The sequence below is a fragment of the Nicrophorus vespilloides genome, unplaced genomic scaffold, assembly GCF_001412225.1.
Source record: "Nicrophorus vespilloides isolate i.1.1-1 unplaced genomic scaffold, Nicve_v1.0, whole genome shotgun sequence".
Taxonomy (NCBI): domain Eukaryota; kingdom Metazoa; phylum Arthropoda; class Insecta; order Coleoptera; family Silphidae; genus Nicrophorus; species Nicrophorus vespilloides.
Window position 1 is genome coordinate 8,786 of NW_017096988.1, and position 15,852 is coordinate 24,637.

Below are 15,852 nucleotides of genomic sequence, written 5' to 3' on the forward strand. Positions count from 1 at the left end.
GACGCCGCAAGGAGCACCACCCCCCGGTGACCACGCACAATAAACTACTGATTAAAATTACTTTAATAACTAATAAAAGTATTCAATCAAGAGCACATGTCTCGACTTGTCCCGTGAATAAGCGAGCGTTTGTATGTGTGTGTGTTCATGTACGTGTGCATATGAGTAGTGTGTGTGTGATACGTGCATGTGTATGTGCGGAGTCTCTTATATAAAGGACGGCATGCAACAAGTCAGTACATCATTTCAGTGTTCAAACACAGAGAGGTGAGAGCAGCAAAGCACTCCAAGTTTTCTCCACATTCACTATATATATTTACACATATATATATCTTTCTCTTGGCGGGAAAAAAGCAATTCTAGAGGTGCTACTTTTCAAGTGGAAATACGTGAACCGCAGCACGTGGTTTTTTTCGAAGAACTTTAACATCTACCAGAACTAATCTCAAGTAAGTACACGTTCACCATTCATAAATAATCCAATTCGAATTTACACTACATTACTAACTGCGTTACACTAACTATTAAAGAAAAACCAAATTTGAATATCACCGGAAGTTGCGCCTAAACGCATCTGGATTTGTTACCCTCTTACCATCAACTTTCAATCAAGTTGCATCACGCCAATGTCAAACAATCGACTTCAACTATTATTTTCGACATTTCTATACTTCAACCTAATTTCTATTTGCAATAATATTTTAAACAATTTACATTAATTCAAAGCTACAACTTTTTGGTTTTCCCTCATCACATTTAAATGTTTGAATCAAGTTACATTATATCAATTTATCAAAAATTTAACTATTTCCAATACAATTTTTTTGTTAATACTTACAATAATTAATTGAAACATCGCCTCGAATAATTCCACCTTAAATTACATTGGCTGGATGATAATAAAGACACTGTGATAAACGATTCTTGCAACACTTCTGCAGCAATTGATTGACGCATGTCAATTTATTTATAACCAATATTTCCATCTTCGATTTAACCTTAAACCAGATATGATAGGATTCCAGTCAACCAGAAGACGACGATGGATAACGTCCATCGTTGCACTACAATCCCAAAGCCAATCTAAAATGTAAACTTTTCCATAAACCTATTTGATTGTTGATCGGGGGGGCCAAAAGTTGATGCGCCCCCGGGTGGACTCGAACCACCAACCTTTCGGTTAACAGCCGAACGCGCTAACCAATTGCGCCACGGAGGCTCTTGCGAAAACAAAAAAACATTGCAATCAGCAATCCCTTAATCCTTAACCGTTACTTTAATCAGAAGAATAGCGCATTTTATCTAAACAGTAGAATTGTTATTTACATTACTTTAATTGCAATACGAAAAAAAAAAACGCTGATGACAAGTGAAAATGATATAAATAATTTGGATAAGTGTAAACTTCATTTTGATTAATCGCAGTTTTATTTTTGTTGCTTGAGATTGTGTATTTTCATTGTGCATTATGCGTGCACCATTTTCGGTAGCTTAGTAACAGACTTGTGACAAAAGTTTTTAAGCAATCATAAATAAACGTTGTTAATAGTAACGTTATAAATTCACAATTCGTTTGTTTTATAACATTTGTTGTTTATTCTCGTCATTTCAACGCGATTTATTGTTTTCTCTTAAATAATTAACTCATCTATCAATTAGTTAAACGCCTTTAGGAATTTCAGTAGATTTTGCTTTTAATCAAATTGATTGCTTTTTTCTTAAATAATTGTAGTTATTTTAGGAATTCGACTTTAGATTCAAAAAATAGATTACGTTGAGAAAAAAAAAAGAAGAAGTTATCGAGCGTGCAGGAACCTTTTGGAACCTTATCACGGAATTCGCCAAACAAATTCCCGTTTCTGCGAAATAGTGCTTATGCGATGATGCCTTTATCATCAGATTCGCGCTGCACAATCGAGCTTAGGCTACAACTATCATCGTCTGCTTAGCAACAGAACTACTAACACCGACGGATTACGTAACCCTGCATTTTTTTTTGTGCGATCATTGTTGTTCATTCCTTGTGAATTTCGTCTTATTTTCTCTCAGCATTTCCTTTGTAATTTTTTTTCCATAACTTTTGATAAATCCGAGCGGTCGCAGGACGATCTGAGGCTCTGGTTGGGTGAGAGTAGAGAGTACACGCATGTTGCGCGTTTGAAAACGCGCGCGTCGCAACCGTTTTATGAATGAAAACTTTATCGTCGCTCGTTATCTCTTCTACAACTCCTCCTCTCACGGAAGCCGAAGGAAGACATTCCTGAGCTTATCCGACGTCTCAATTAGATGAGCATCTTTTACGTAATCAGACGCAACGAAGGAAGGAAATGAATTTATATAGATATTTAAAAAAAAAAAATGCGTAATACGAATGCAATAAAACCCAATTTCGGGCTTTATCTTCAATTGCGCCCGAAACGTAATTCCTTAAAATACGTCCATTACACAAGAGAATACAATCTTATCGAAACGGCCCGAGCGTCTCAATTGAAATTTCGAACTTACGCAACAGAGTTACGCTAATTTCTCCCCTTTTAACCAGTCGATGAATGAAGAAAAAAAAAATGTACGCATTATTTATTTGCGCTATCTACATTAAATATTTACAGTTAGATTGTGCGGCTTTTGATTCAGCTCTGTTCAAATCACGAGATTCCTTGAAGTGCAATTCTGATATTCTTTTATTATTATTATTCTTCTGGCGACGCGTGCTGCAAATAAACACTCGCTTCCCCAATTGCATCATTTGAGAAAGTGTCCCTCGATGTTGATGATGGGATGATGCAATTCCGTTCTGGTCTTGCTCGGAAAACGAAAGAGACACACGGTGGTGGTACGCGGCAGTATTTTTGGATTATTCATTTCGAATTCGTTTCAGGATGAAAGTGTACGCTTTCGTGCTCCTGGCGCTTTACCTGCAAGCCACCGAATCCCGCAGGCTTTCGGACCAGATGGACAACGAGATCGAGAGGAGCAACGGAAACCGCATCGATTTCGGTAAAAGGGTGAAGGATTGGGTCAGGATATCCGAAGCACCGTCTCCAGTGATCAGTTACCCGGCGGATTCCAGGATACAGCTCGAATGTGAAGCCATAGGTTCACCTGCACCGACCATTCAATGGCTCAAAGGAAACACCTTCCTCACCGATGTAAGTAGTTTAGTTGATTTAGACGTGTTCCTCTTGTAATAAGTGTGATGAACGTTTTGTAGAACGACCGATTCCAGAATAACTTGATCGATGACGTTCCACCACATGGCATGGCCAAGATCAGGGCTCGCCTCGTGATCAACTCCGCTCTTCCCATCCACGAAGGTACCTTCACCTGCGTCGCTGAGAGCGGAGCTCAAGTGGCAACCGCCAAGAGCAACGTCTACGTTGTCCGCAACGAGAACTCCGAACGCAACATCACCGAGCTCTTGACCAAAGAACTCCTTGAGACCAGAGCCAAACCCACCATCGTCCTCTTCGACACCATCTACATGGACAACATCGGATCGGACATCGTTCTTCCGTGCAAAGCCGTCGGAAATCCCCGTCCCAACATCATGTGGTTCGACCCCACCGACAACCGCATCAGGGCCTCCAACGACAGGGTCACCGTCCTTCCCGACGGTGGTCTCAGGATAAGGAACATCCACTGGAGCGACATGGGCAAATACGTTTGCGTCGCGATGAACGCCGACTCTCAGGACAACATCTCCACCTTCCTCTACCCCATGTTGGTAATTCACCCGTTTCGAACGTACAGCCGTTAACTAACTAATCTTCTCCTTCTCTTCTTTCAGGCGTAAATCCAAAGCCTCCAGCCCGACCGACGCAGCTTAAATACATTAACTATAACGTATCTAGTCAAATTATTAAGACACTAGCCTTAAGTTATATTTATAGCAAGAAATGATAAACCGAGAATGTACTTAAAAATAGTATTCCAAAGCCACAAATGGCGAAGTATTATTAATTAATTAATTAACTCTAATTTACTTATTAGTATTCTATTATACATAGCCTATTTAATTAAGGATTTCTATTTATTTGATTTCCTCCTTTTTATAATTATTATTATATTTTTTTTCCCTTCTCGTATTGTACTGAGGAATTATTATTTATTATTTATAATAGACCATGAACCAATTTTAAACCCAACACCCTCTACATATTTATTTGTAAAATGTAATTTAATAAAATTGATATTATGAAACATAATCTTAACTTTGAATTTTATCCCTCACACATTCCCAGCTAATACTATTCAAATTGTTCACTCTTTTTAAATATTGTTTTTCATATTATTAATAAACTTATTGTCTGACTTGATTACTCATGTATAAATAATTAAAAAAAAAAACGTAGAATTTTTAATTACAAACTAATGTAAAGCTAATCAGTAATCATAATATTAAATTCAGACAAAAACAAACCAAAATTGTATGTTGTTAAAGCAAATATCAACATTGTTCGATTATTGTAAATTTTAATTTCAACTTATCTTGAAACATTTATATAAATTTATTGAGTATTCGTTTTTATTTTGTCTCACAATAGTAGAGCATGTATTTTTAAATACAAGTGAGTCCTAAATATCTATATATAAATTTAATATTTCTGTTATGCTGAATACAACCCTGAACTACCAATTCATACCATTAAGTAATCAATAAAGCTAAGATAAAGCGACATCTAGAAGCAACCAAGATAAGTAGTTTATTCAAATTAGCTGACTTCCAAAAAAAGCCTACAAAGTTAAGATCTTATTAATTTCTATTAACCTAAAACCATCAATGCATCGCATTCTCCATTTTTCATTTCTTCTCCAACGTGTTAAATCGGTTTTCCTCAAAATTAAGAAAATCTAACTTAAGTTTCTACATTTGGAGACCCTGACTTCATTCCAAAGATTTTCAGCATCTTGACAACTGTCAGATTATTTATATAAATATATACAACATATACAATTAGTTTATAAATATTGATGAGTGCAAACGTAATTAAGTGAAAACGATTAGGTAATGAAGAAGCTGTAAAAAGGTAGTAACTAATATTCATTCAATTTATACTTGTAGGTGTTAAGTGAAGGTTTCAAAGGGTTGTAGGGTGGATGCATTATGTGCTGAAAGAAGTAAGCACTTGTAAAATTTAACCTGTAGCAAAAATGTATGATAATCCGGTATCTCTACAAGAATTATGTTTGGAGTACATATGTGAGTACTATGAGGATGTCTTTGAAGTATCTTCCACTCAGCCCACTGCTGATCACTGCTTCTACAATCAGTGCTTGGTGCTGGAGAAAAGGATCAGCTTCAAGGATGAGGACATGTACCTGTTTCCGGAACTCTCAGAGAAATTACTCACAAGGGTAGGAAAATCTTTGTTAAGTGTTAACTAAATATTTTATTGTTTTAATTCATATTTCTAGTTCAATGAAAAGAACCTTGTTAGTGATACTACCATACATTTGTTCACTGGGAGGAACACCAAGCTGCGGAGTGTCAAGATTAAAAACTGTAGGATCAGCCATGAAGGTTTGAAGATATTGCGTGAGCACAAATTGTCTGAGTTGCAGTGCATTAATGTTGAGATTAGTATTGGCAAAATTATTGGTAAATAATTGTTTTACTTATGTTTTATTTCTATAATTTGATTAATCATTCATTTTAGATTGCTTGAATGAGTATAGTCTTAGCAATTTGACGCACCTGAATGTGTCCTGTTGTACCTTCATAGATTTAACCAGACATAGCTCAGTAGTTCAATTAACGAAATTAGTCAATTTGCGAACACTGAACGTCTCATTCACCGAGTTCAATCAGCAAGCTTTGCAGATAGTTTGCGATGATTTACAGTACCTGGAACGACTTGATATCTCGGGGACCTGCGTGCAATGTATTAAACCTTTACTTAAGATCAAAGATAGACTGGTCGGATTAGTTGCAAGCGTACGTAGGTTTATTTAAAATGTGACACATCTATTGAATATTGTATACAATTTTAGGATCTCCATTTGATAAACACGATGACTAAGACCATAATAGAGTTGGACTCGCTGCGCCACTTGGATATAAGCTTATACCACGAGTCTTTTGAGAGTATCAATAATATGGCAATATGCGATATTCTGGAGAACCCTGATAAGTTACCGAACTTGATTTATCTGGATATCTCGGGATGGCGCGATCTGATTTCGAAGAGCACTTTGGAGACTTACTTGCAGACTCATCCGAGGCTCAAATTTTTGGGCGTGGTATTGAACCCAGTAGCTTTTGAAGTGTTCCTCAGCGAGCCAACTGGTGAGAAAGATCTGATTATAGCAGGTTTAGGCAATGAGGAGCAGCTGAAGATGGCGTTGAAGAAACATATAGATAGGTATACCTATGTGCAGAAGGCTCTGTATCATCTTTTCCAATTGTCTGGCTGGTATCATACAAGTCGAAAAGATGTTTTTCAATTGGTTTTACCCGCTATGGCGGCTCATCCGAGAAAGTTCGGAGTTCAGATGGCTGCGACAGCCTGCTTGTACAATTTAACTAGAGGGGAGATTAGTAAGACTATACATCCGAAGATGCTATCGCATGCCGTTCATTTAACTTTAAATGCCATGGAATCCTTCCCAGACGAACACCAGCTGCAGAAAAACGGTCTACTGACTTTATGCAGCGATCGTATTCTACAGGAAGTCAGCTTCGATAGGTACAGATGCACGAAGCTAGTGTTGGAATCGTTGTGCGCCAACGACGAAGTCAACATGAATCGCATGTCTGTAGCGATCTGCAGCATACTTGCTTCCAAGATTTCCACATCGGAAACTTCCGAGTTAGGTGCCAAACCCAAGTACATGAGCAAATTGCTGGCGATGGTTAAGGAAAGGGTGGAATCTGGTCGATCAGATATCACTTTGAAGTTCACGCTGAGCGCGCTCTGGAATTTGACGGATGAGAGTGCGGCCACCTGTCACGTATTCTTGGAGAACGGTGGAGCCGAATTGTTCTTGAAAGTGCTTTGCGTCTTCCGCAATGATACGGCGGTCGAAACCAAGGTTTTGGGTTTGTTAAATAACATCGCTGAAGTTGAAGATTTGAGAAGTCATCTGATGATAGACGCTCTGATGAACGAGCTGTTCACCTTGCTCAAGGATCCGCACATAGACGTGAGCTATTTCGCGTCTGGTATAGTTGCACATCTGTCTTCGGATAGACCGGAGACTTGGTTAGTTAAGGAGAAGACCAGAGAGAATATGTTGAAAGAGTTAGAAGAGGCTGTCGATAGCTGGGGAATCCCGGACACCGAGATGGTGGCGTACCGGACCTTCCGTCCGTTTTTCCCGTTGCTCTGTCCTGGAATGGGTTACGGGGTCCACCTATGGGCAGTTTGGGCCATCCAACATGTATGCACTAAAAACCGTAAGTACCTCAAACTCCAATCAAATATTATTTATTTTAATTTTTTTATTTCATTTTTAGCGAGACGATACTGCCTCATGCTTCGCGAAGAAAACGGCTTAGAATTGTTAGAGAATTTATTAGAAGACGGTCAATGCCATGAGAACGTCAAGAATATATGCAGTAATATTATAGATATTACTAAAATGACTGTCGTGCACCAAGGACTCATTGAATTAATATAATTTATTAATTAATTAATTAAGCCGCTAAATGTCCACACCTCCATTCAATTGTGCCAATCTATGAAACAAACAAAAAAACAAAGAAAAGAGTCCACTAATACAAGTTTCAACTAAATTACGTTTTCTCACCGAATTAATTGATTAAGAAACGAATGCAAAAAAATTTGGCATATACCTCATGTATGTGTATTACTTGTTTTTAATAGAAAAATGCCGTTACGTAAACTAAAAGTAAGTGTAATAGTTTTCGCTCTTTTCTCCTCTAATCTCCGTAAATTCGACGTCTATTGATGCTGATCCAGTTTCTAGCGAATCCCAAGCCACCTAAATTTACCTCAAGTCATTATAAGTTAAAACAAAAAAAAATGAAAATATGTATTTAGTGGGAAAGGAATCCTTCGCTCCTTGGACACTATTACTATCAGTTTTGATCCATTCCTGCTGCTCTCTAAGCATAATTATAATATAAATGTGTGTACAAAACATCTGATGTATGGATACGTTGTTAATGTTGCCTCAACAAAAAATGAAACATACTATATTTCATTTATATATACATATTTTTTTATATAATATATATATATAATTACATATGTATATATAACTATAAATATATAATGATATATAAGATGTGTGTGTCTAGTCATATTCAATAAATTGTATTTGATTGTTATACAAGTCTTTTTCTATAATATGCAATATTCTATTGTGCATTATATTTAAAAAGCAATTATATCCATTTAAAAACGTAGCAAAAATAGCCGTTAAAGTGAAATTAAGAACCCGAGAAGTAGGTAATAAAGTAAAAGTTTATTACTAACGTTTTACGACCCAACAGAATTTTCATGTTTTCAGCAAAGTTTCCAAAATTATTTACAAAAGATTATTGTATACCTTATTTGTATACAAGCAAAAACCTTTTCGTTTCTTCGAATTTTCAGGTCATGTAACTTGAAAGAAGAAAAAGAATAGAAGATGTTTTTCTGAAAACTTTATACATTGAATATTTTCAAAATTTTAACAAATTATTTTACATTATTAATTTAATAAGATTTATTTAGTATACAATTAACAAAGTTTACTAAATCTTGTGTTTATTTATGAATTAAAATTCAAAAGACGATTTTCGACGAAATTTGCATACGTTTATCTCTCAATGTTTACATATGAAAACATCAAAACAAACTCTGGTTAACTAAATATTGATTCGTTTCATTGCAAAGCGTCTGTTTAAACGTTTTCATTACTTAAAATAATACAATAAAAAAAACAATAAAATTGTGTTACTTTAATACATTCACATTGTTATCTCCAAAAACAACTCTTGTTATTATTTATTTATTATTCTAGTTGTATATGGTCACAAGAGTTATATAATAGTCTATTATATGAAAGAAAAAACAAAATGTTCAATAAAATTGAAAATAATGAAAGTATGACTTCTAAGTGATCAAAAATGCTTCTAAATAATACTTAATATTTGTAAATTAATTAGGTTTTAGTCTAGATTATTATTTTTACATTGGTTTAACACCTTCAGGGTTTGTTGTTATTTAGCATAATTATTGAAAATACATTGAATTACATGTATTAAACAAATAATCCAAAGCCTTAAAGGATAATTCATCACTATGATTTGGTTTTGAAAATTTAACTAGTATCCAAATGGATTATGGTTTTACTGTATATGCAATACTGATTTTCAGTGAAAATTTCAGGATTTACGAAGTGGTCCGTCGCAGGAAACCCTGCAATAGGGGATTCCCTGACATTTGTGTAGAATTTGTAGGCAACTCAAATGTCTTTTGTAAATATTTAATTTAATGTTTTGATTGTGAGGTATCCACGTTTGTGTGTTCTAAGCTTAAGTGTTTTTAAATGATTATATAATAATGATGTATGTAAGTTGGAAATAAATTTTTGGTACACCCTGTATCGATATGACTCATTTAACGGTGTGCCTATTTTGAACTTGTCAATTATAGGTTGTAAGACGAACCCCTAGATGGAGGTATTTAATGTTTTTTTACGAATTCCTCGACGGTTCGGATTGGATGTAAAGAATGTGATGTTTTGGTTGAATTCGGAGATGTTTCGTGGAAGTTGAAAGCATTTTCTGGATGAATTCGATTCGTTTTTGGGATGGAATGTGACGTGCGTTTCGATGCGTAGGCCCGTCGTTCTAGGACCACGAGGGCTGAGGGCCGAGCGCGGAAGATCAGACGCCACGGTCGTGCGTCTTCGTGCGCATACCCGATCCCCACCACAGTGTGTTCGGGTTCACCATGTTCCCTGTACAACACAGTGCGCCTTCAAGAATTGTAGAAAACGCAATGTACTGCCGCCATTGTTACCGTGTGGAGCTACGCAAAGTTCGCACCAAATACATTCGGTTTTATCGTTACAGATCGTCTTTAAATGCAGAATAACGTTACGGAATTGACGCAGAAACTACTTAGAGCACTTGATAATAAGTATAATGTAAGTTAAGCAACAGTTTGCAGTGTTTTTCGTGAGTTTTCTGGTGGTGAGAGTGCGATATTGTGTGGCCCTGTGTGTGCCTGTGTCTGGCTCTCAACGACCGAGAGCCGACTGTGTGTGCGTGCCGCCTTCCTATGCGAGAGCGAGACCGAACTACTCCTAAGCCAAAGCTCCTCCAGACCAGACCATCATCATCATCATCATAATAATACCAAGTCCCAACACAACATCATCATCAACCAAGCAATTTATAGAAAAGAAAACCACCCGAATCCACAACCACCACCTCTGTACACACATACACCACTCATCCACAAACAAATTACAAAGTCCACACACACTCTTTTCCCCTTACCATTTCGACACACACGTACTCACGTTCATACATACACCACAGATACACACACACACAGAAAACCCAAATTATAACGCACCTCTCCTATAACCTAAATAAAAACCTTCGGATGTGTCATATGATTGCGAGCCTCCCTCGCCGTCCTCCGCACATCCTATAACCTACAAACCACCCAAGGGCTGTACCACCATTACCTAACCACACGCGCCCCTAATAACCTAACACTCCAGACAAAATAACAAAACTAAACCATCATTTATTCCATATTCATAACATCAATCAATCAATAACCACGTTTCCATCAGTCCACCAGAATCCTCATAATCCACAAGAACAAGACCCAAAAAAAAAGAAAAACGAAAATCAGCTGTCAATATGGACATGGCAATCGTTTTTTTTTTTTTTTAATTTTCGCAACACTTATATAATGCCCCGAAAAAAGAAACCGTTTCTCTTTTCATCCTTTTCACCGAAAATCACCACATTTTTACATTCCAAGAAACGCTCGCCCTCTTTACCTGTTGGGTGTGTACCATTTTGGGTCCCTTTGTCCTGCAACAAGTTGCAGCCAGAGAACAAAAACGCACATTTCTAAGCTAATCCCTTTTTGTTTGTTTGTTTGTTTGTCTACTATCGACTCGTATTCTATAATTTATTTATGTTTTTTTTTTTCTTTCTTTTTTAGGTTACGGATATGGCCATTGTTATCGAAGTTATTACCCAACTCGAAAATATATCTATCACGAAAGAGTTACTTGAGGTATGATTTTATACATATTCGCATATCGGTTCTCTAAAAAAAAAAAACAAAATATGTCCCGAATATTATATGAATATTGTTTGATTTGCCGTCGACCGAGGAATTCGCAGGATGTGTGCCTCACCAATAATAATTAGTTACTTTGTTGATGGAACATCTTATAATCGTCGCCTAAGAAAGCAAGAGTTGTTGCTCTGCAGATGATTTTTAACCTGCCATCAATGAATTTAGGTTGATGGGTTATTTCGAGTAAACGCGACAACATGAAATGCGGTGTGACCTTAAACTGTATTTCAAGTCCTGTCTCGACATCGTCCAGGAAAACTGGAGCCTCTTTACGCATTATCGATTCATTCACATTACCCAGTTATTTCCATATACAGAAACGTATTTTCAAGTTATCAATTCTTCTATTATAATCAATAATATCAATTGGCAATTTTCTGCTTTCATGCATCATTTTTAAGTATGAATATCGATTAATTTTTGTTACTTTTTGCATTGTCTCTATCTACAAAGATAAAACTAAATTTCGCGTTGTTTTGACTTAATACCACTCGGTGCAACGAAAACAATCTAACGAGTAACAGGTTTCCTTTACTTGGAGCACGTGCATAACCGAGTCAAAATATTAGCACACGTGTTGAGAGCATGCCATCAACAACAAATCGATTAATTATGAAAATTTAATTTAAAAAAAGAATAGTTTTTAACAATCGATGTATAAATTGAAAACATTCTGATCGAAAACGTTGATTTGCGTTCTATTAATGAATGAAATTAGTTCGATGATTATAATCAAGTTTAGAAATGTTTTTGTTTAAATAAGTACACGTTTTGTGGCTGATTATTTGATAGTTACTTTATTTCCGAGTTAACAAAGTAAAACGTGTTTAAAGTCGTGTAAACAATTAGTTCTAACAAAACTTGTATATATCATTAATTATGCATCGATTTGTGTAACAACGTTTTGAATTGTTGCTTAAAATCATTAAATTATCGGATATATCAATTAGAATATACGAATCTACGAGGAATGATTCACATTGTAATTTACAAATGCAGGCGATGATTTATTGAGATTTCCATCAACCTTACTAAATAGTACTATTGTACAAACAGGCCTACAATGATAAACCAGTATGTACGTAAAATTAGCAACTAGATTAACCTAAACTTTTTTTTAGTTAACTATATTTTAGTAAGAAAGTGACAGTCTTTGATTAATTACTGTAAAAGCAATTACATTTCTAACTATTCATATTTAAAATTATCCATTCATAATCGGAATTAAGCGTTTAAAAAAATGTTAATTTAGGTACTTAAATCCGTATGAAAATCATTAATTGAGATGTATAGCATACATAAATATTGTCTTGTATCAAACTAGTAGCTTAGTGTGAAATACTGCTGATACGTTCTTTTTTTATTAGCAAACAAATCTTTTATAATAGTCATAAATTTCTTCTATGGTATTTTTACTTTAAACGCTTTGTTTTATAATATTTTTATGGCCTATTAATATATATTTTTGTGAACTTTCTGAACGTTATTGCAAACAGTTGTATTTGCGTTTTTTTTTCGAGAGAATCAAATAATATTCATTATTTCTAAGTAAATGATTAATTTAAGTAATAATTGAATTGGAAAACAGAAGTTTAATTGAATGTTGTCATCTCTTCATGATTGTATTGAAAGAAATGTTAATTGTAAGTATTCTTTGATTGTAGACCACCCGACTGGGAAAGCATATTAATGAGTTGCGACGTAAATGTAACGACGGATCTTTGGCGAAGCGGTTAAAGGAGCTTCTGAAGAAATGGCGCAGCAAAGTGCTTCCGACGCCGGCGACGCAGCCAATAACGACGCCGCCTGTCGATACGAATGGGCAGCTAAAGGCATCCGAGCATCACCAGGTGCAGGAGAACAGGAAGCGCCTGGCCAAAGAGATGGGTGGTAACAATACGTCGAAAAGGGCGCGTATCAACGGCATCAACGAGTATGACTATTCGGACAACTCTAACTCCAGTTTCAAAGATACCCTGACGACAAAGAACGTGATACTGATAAATTCGGATTCGAACTCGAGCATACCGGACATCAAAAACGAGCCGCTGCTGGAGGAACAACAGCCCAAGAAGAGGGGTAGGAAAAAAGGCTCGAAGAACCACAAGAGTCTGTTGGATGAGGCGGAGACCTCCTTTATGAGCAAGATGGTGGTGTCACGGGGGAACGCCAAGGTGAAGACCACTCAGGAGCTCATAGCATCGCTGCAGAACAAGAGCACATCGGCGCCGGCGCCGCCTGTAGCATCCTCGACGACATCGTCGCCAGCCAAGAATCTGGAAGACTGGAACGAAAGAGCAGCGAAACTAACGGAGCGAGTCAGCTTCATCGACCAGAAGCTAAACGCTAGTGCGAATCGGATAAAGAAAAAGACTAAAAACAATCGGAATGTGTTGGAGTCGGGCGTGGTGACGAACCACCATACAAAAATCGAGCAGATCAGGCCCGAATCGCCGGACGAGGATGAGATCGTCGTGGTCGACGAACCGGAGACGGCAACTGTCACCGCCCCTCAGCCGGATCCCTCGCCATTCATGATACCTACTACGATGACGCCCTCCCTATCGGAGGCGGAGGCTCTGAGCAGACTTCCTCCCATCGACACCAGTTGCCTATATGACTATGAGGAGGAGCCGTGCACGTGCAGCGTTGAACCCACGCCTATAGAAGATCCGGATTGTTCGGCCCGCTCCCACCTCCAGCACCGTTACCGCCTCCTAGACGTCGACTCAGACCGAATACATGACCTACACTCGCAGTATCAAGACGACGTAAACGGCAACTTCAGTTCGGAAAAGAAGCCCGACCTCGCGGACTCGGGCGATAAAATAGTGCCTACTTTTTATGAATTGTCGCCCAAACAAGTAGATAGGAACAGTGTTTGTGAGAATTTCAAAAAGTACAGTATTTCAGATAGTGCGGACGCCGTTGGCGGCGAGAGTAGTTCGAACGCAAGAACCGGCATGTTTCGTGAGTACCACGAGGTGTTGGACCGACCCTCCTATAATGGGGACGTCCTCAGGATTTTACCATACGTTGTCATAGATTGAAAAGGTTTTTATATATGTTATATAAAAATATTCTGTTTAGTTATATATATATATAAATATTATTATTTTTATTTTTCTCTCAACAACAAACGAAGAAATGATGATGAAAAGAAGAAAAAAATATTGTTGAGTCCTCCTCGCGTACAGTTACATCCATTTTTTTGCGAATACAGCTTCCAACACGAGAGCAATCGTTGGTGATGCGCCAAAAGAAGATGCGTTATATAACAAACAAACAAATAAACAAACAAAATTGATGGAAATATTGATAAATTTTAAAATTTTATTAATTAAACTTTTCTGTTATTATGTAGTTTATAATTTACTACAAGGGCTGCTCTATCTGGTTTAAAATAATTACGAAGTGAACTGATCTGAGCATCCACTTTGTATTTGGATGATAGATTTACACGCAATTTAGAGCACCTAGTCCTTCCTATTTAGTAACATTGAAAAAAAAAGAATCTTAATTTGTGTACATAGATTTAGTTGTTATTTAGAAAGAAAAGCGCATGTTTTTGTTCTGTTCTTTTTCTCTTCTTATTTTTATTTACATACATACATATATATATATATATTTTGAGTTGACATCAATTTTGTTGCTAGTGGGGGAAACAAGGCTGAATCTGTACAAAGTAAATCGTCTTTTGGTGCACCCACAACTTCGCACGGAAACTACGAATATTTCGGTGCCAAAACTGCATTTGTAACATATATAATTATTTTTTATTCAACTGATATTTTTCCACTTTCGGGACATTTACAAATGTGTTTATATATTTACATACATATATAAATATTCTAGTTTTCCTACAGTTATTTCCTGTTAAATGTTACGTTTGTTTTCTTTTCTACTTGAAAATCTTATTATTATTTACTCTTCTCTTTTTTTTTTGTACATACAAATATAATTTATCCAAAAAAAAATAATAATACTTTTCCTCTCTTCTCATTTCATAATTTACTCGACGGAGGACCAACAATGTACATAATTTACATAATTTTTTTTTTTGCATCGCTAGTCTTAATTTTAACTAAATATTTTCCTGTTCCATTACGATTAGTGTAATTACTACTACTATATTTGATTTTCCACACACAGAGAGACACACATACACTAACACGCATACACAATATTGGAAGAAAAAGAAAGTATCTTATATTAATTATTATAAGGATGGAAAAAAAAACGCGGAAAGAGGAGATGAAACTATTTTGTAAACGAAGGAGGCGGTTTTTCTTTTGTTTTCACTCTTATTATTATTATTATTATTTCGATATAGAAAAGGCGATCGCGACGGGCATTATTTGATTCAGTATATGTCTTTTAATAAGTGCTTCCTCTCTTTCTCGACATGTCTCTTTTACCCAAATGAAATGTTCTCGATTTTTAGTTGTTTTTTCTTTTCGTTTTGTCTATATTTCATGCAAGTTCGACACTTTAACTTTTCGTTTCGATTTGAAATTCGTTTCACGTAAGCAAGACGGAAGTGCCAAGAAAGAAAAGGAAACAAAACATA

At 36.4% G+C, this 15,852-nt stretch overlaps 3 protein-coding genes and 1 non-coding gene across 6 annotated transcripts; 3 read left to right on the plus strand and 1 right to left on the minus strand.

Moving 5' to 3' along the window:
- The first annotated feature begins 234 nt into the window (after positions 1 to 234).
- Positions 235 to 4,205, plus strand: LOC108558648 (neural/ectodermal development factor IMP-L2). Of its 3 annotated transcripts, none has more exons than XM_017915631.1 (4): positions 235 to 449; positions 2,879 to 3,149; positions 3,212 to 3,724; positions 3,788 to 4,205. In XM_017915631.1, exons 2-4 carry the CDS (start codon positions 2,880 to 2,882, stop codon positions 3,791 to 3,793), a joined length of 789 nt encoding a protein of 262 aa, XP_017771120.1. In that variant the 5' UTR covers positions 235 to 449; position 2,879; the 3' UTR covers positions 3,794 to 4,205. The 3 variants fall into 3 exon arrangements, with proteins under 3 accessions (XP_017771120.1, XP_017771117.1, XP_017771118.1); XM_017915628.1 differs by having other exon boundaries at positions 3,212 to 3,720; XM_017915629.1 differs by having other exon boundaries at positions 3,227 to 3,720.
- Positions 1,146 to 1,219, minus strand: Trnan-guu. Its single transcript has one exon. It is a non-coding gene; the product is annotated as a tRNA-Asn (tRNA).
- A 667-nt stretch (positions 4,206 to 4,872) lies between the features above and the next one.
- On the plus strand, positions 4,873 to 7,986 carry LOC108558656 (protein zyg-11 homolog B-like). The gene is made up of 6 exons (XM_017915641.1): positions 4,873 to 5,005; positions 5,063 to 5,355; positions 5,416 to 5,599; positions 5,658 to 5,935; positions 5,992 to 7,396; positions 7,457 to 7,986. The coding sequence occupies exons 2-6, from the start codon at positions 5,152 to 5,154 to the stop codon at positions 7,618 to 7,620; spliced, it is 2,235 nt and encodes a 744-aa protein (XP_017771130.1). The 5' UTR covers positions 4,873 to 5,005; positions 5,063 to 5,151; the 3' UTR covers positions 7,621 to 7,986.
- A 1,918-nt stretch (positions 7,987 to 9,904) lies between these two features.
- On the plus strand, positions 9,905 to 14,381 carry LOC108558657 (mediator of RNA polymerase II transcription subunit 26). The gene is made up of 3 exons (XM_017915643.1): positions 9,905 to 10,101; positions 11,142 to 11,216; positions 12,947 to 14,381. The coding sequence occupies exons 1-3, from the start codon at positions 10,039 to 10,041 to the stop codon at positions 14,330 to 14,332; spliced, it is 1,524 nt and encodes a 507-aa protein (XP_017771132.1). The 5' UTR covers positions 9,905 to 10,038; the 3' UTR covers positions 14,333 to 14,381.
- The last annotated feature ends 1,471 nt before the right edge of the window (positions 14,382 to 15,852 follow it).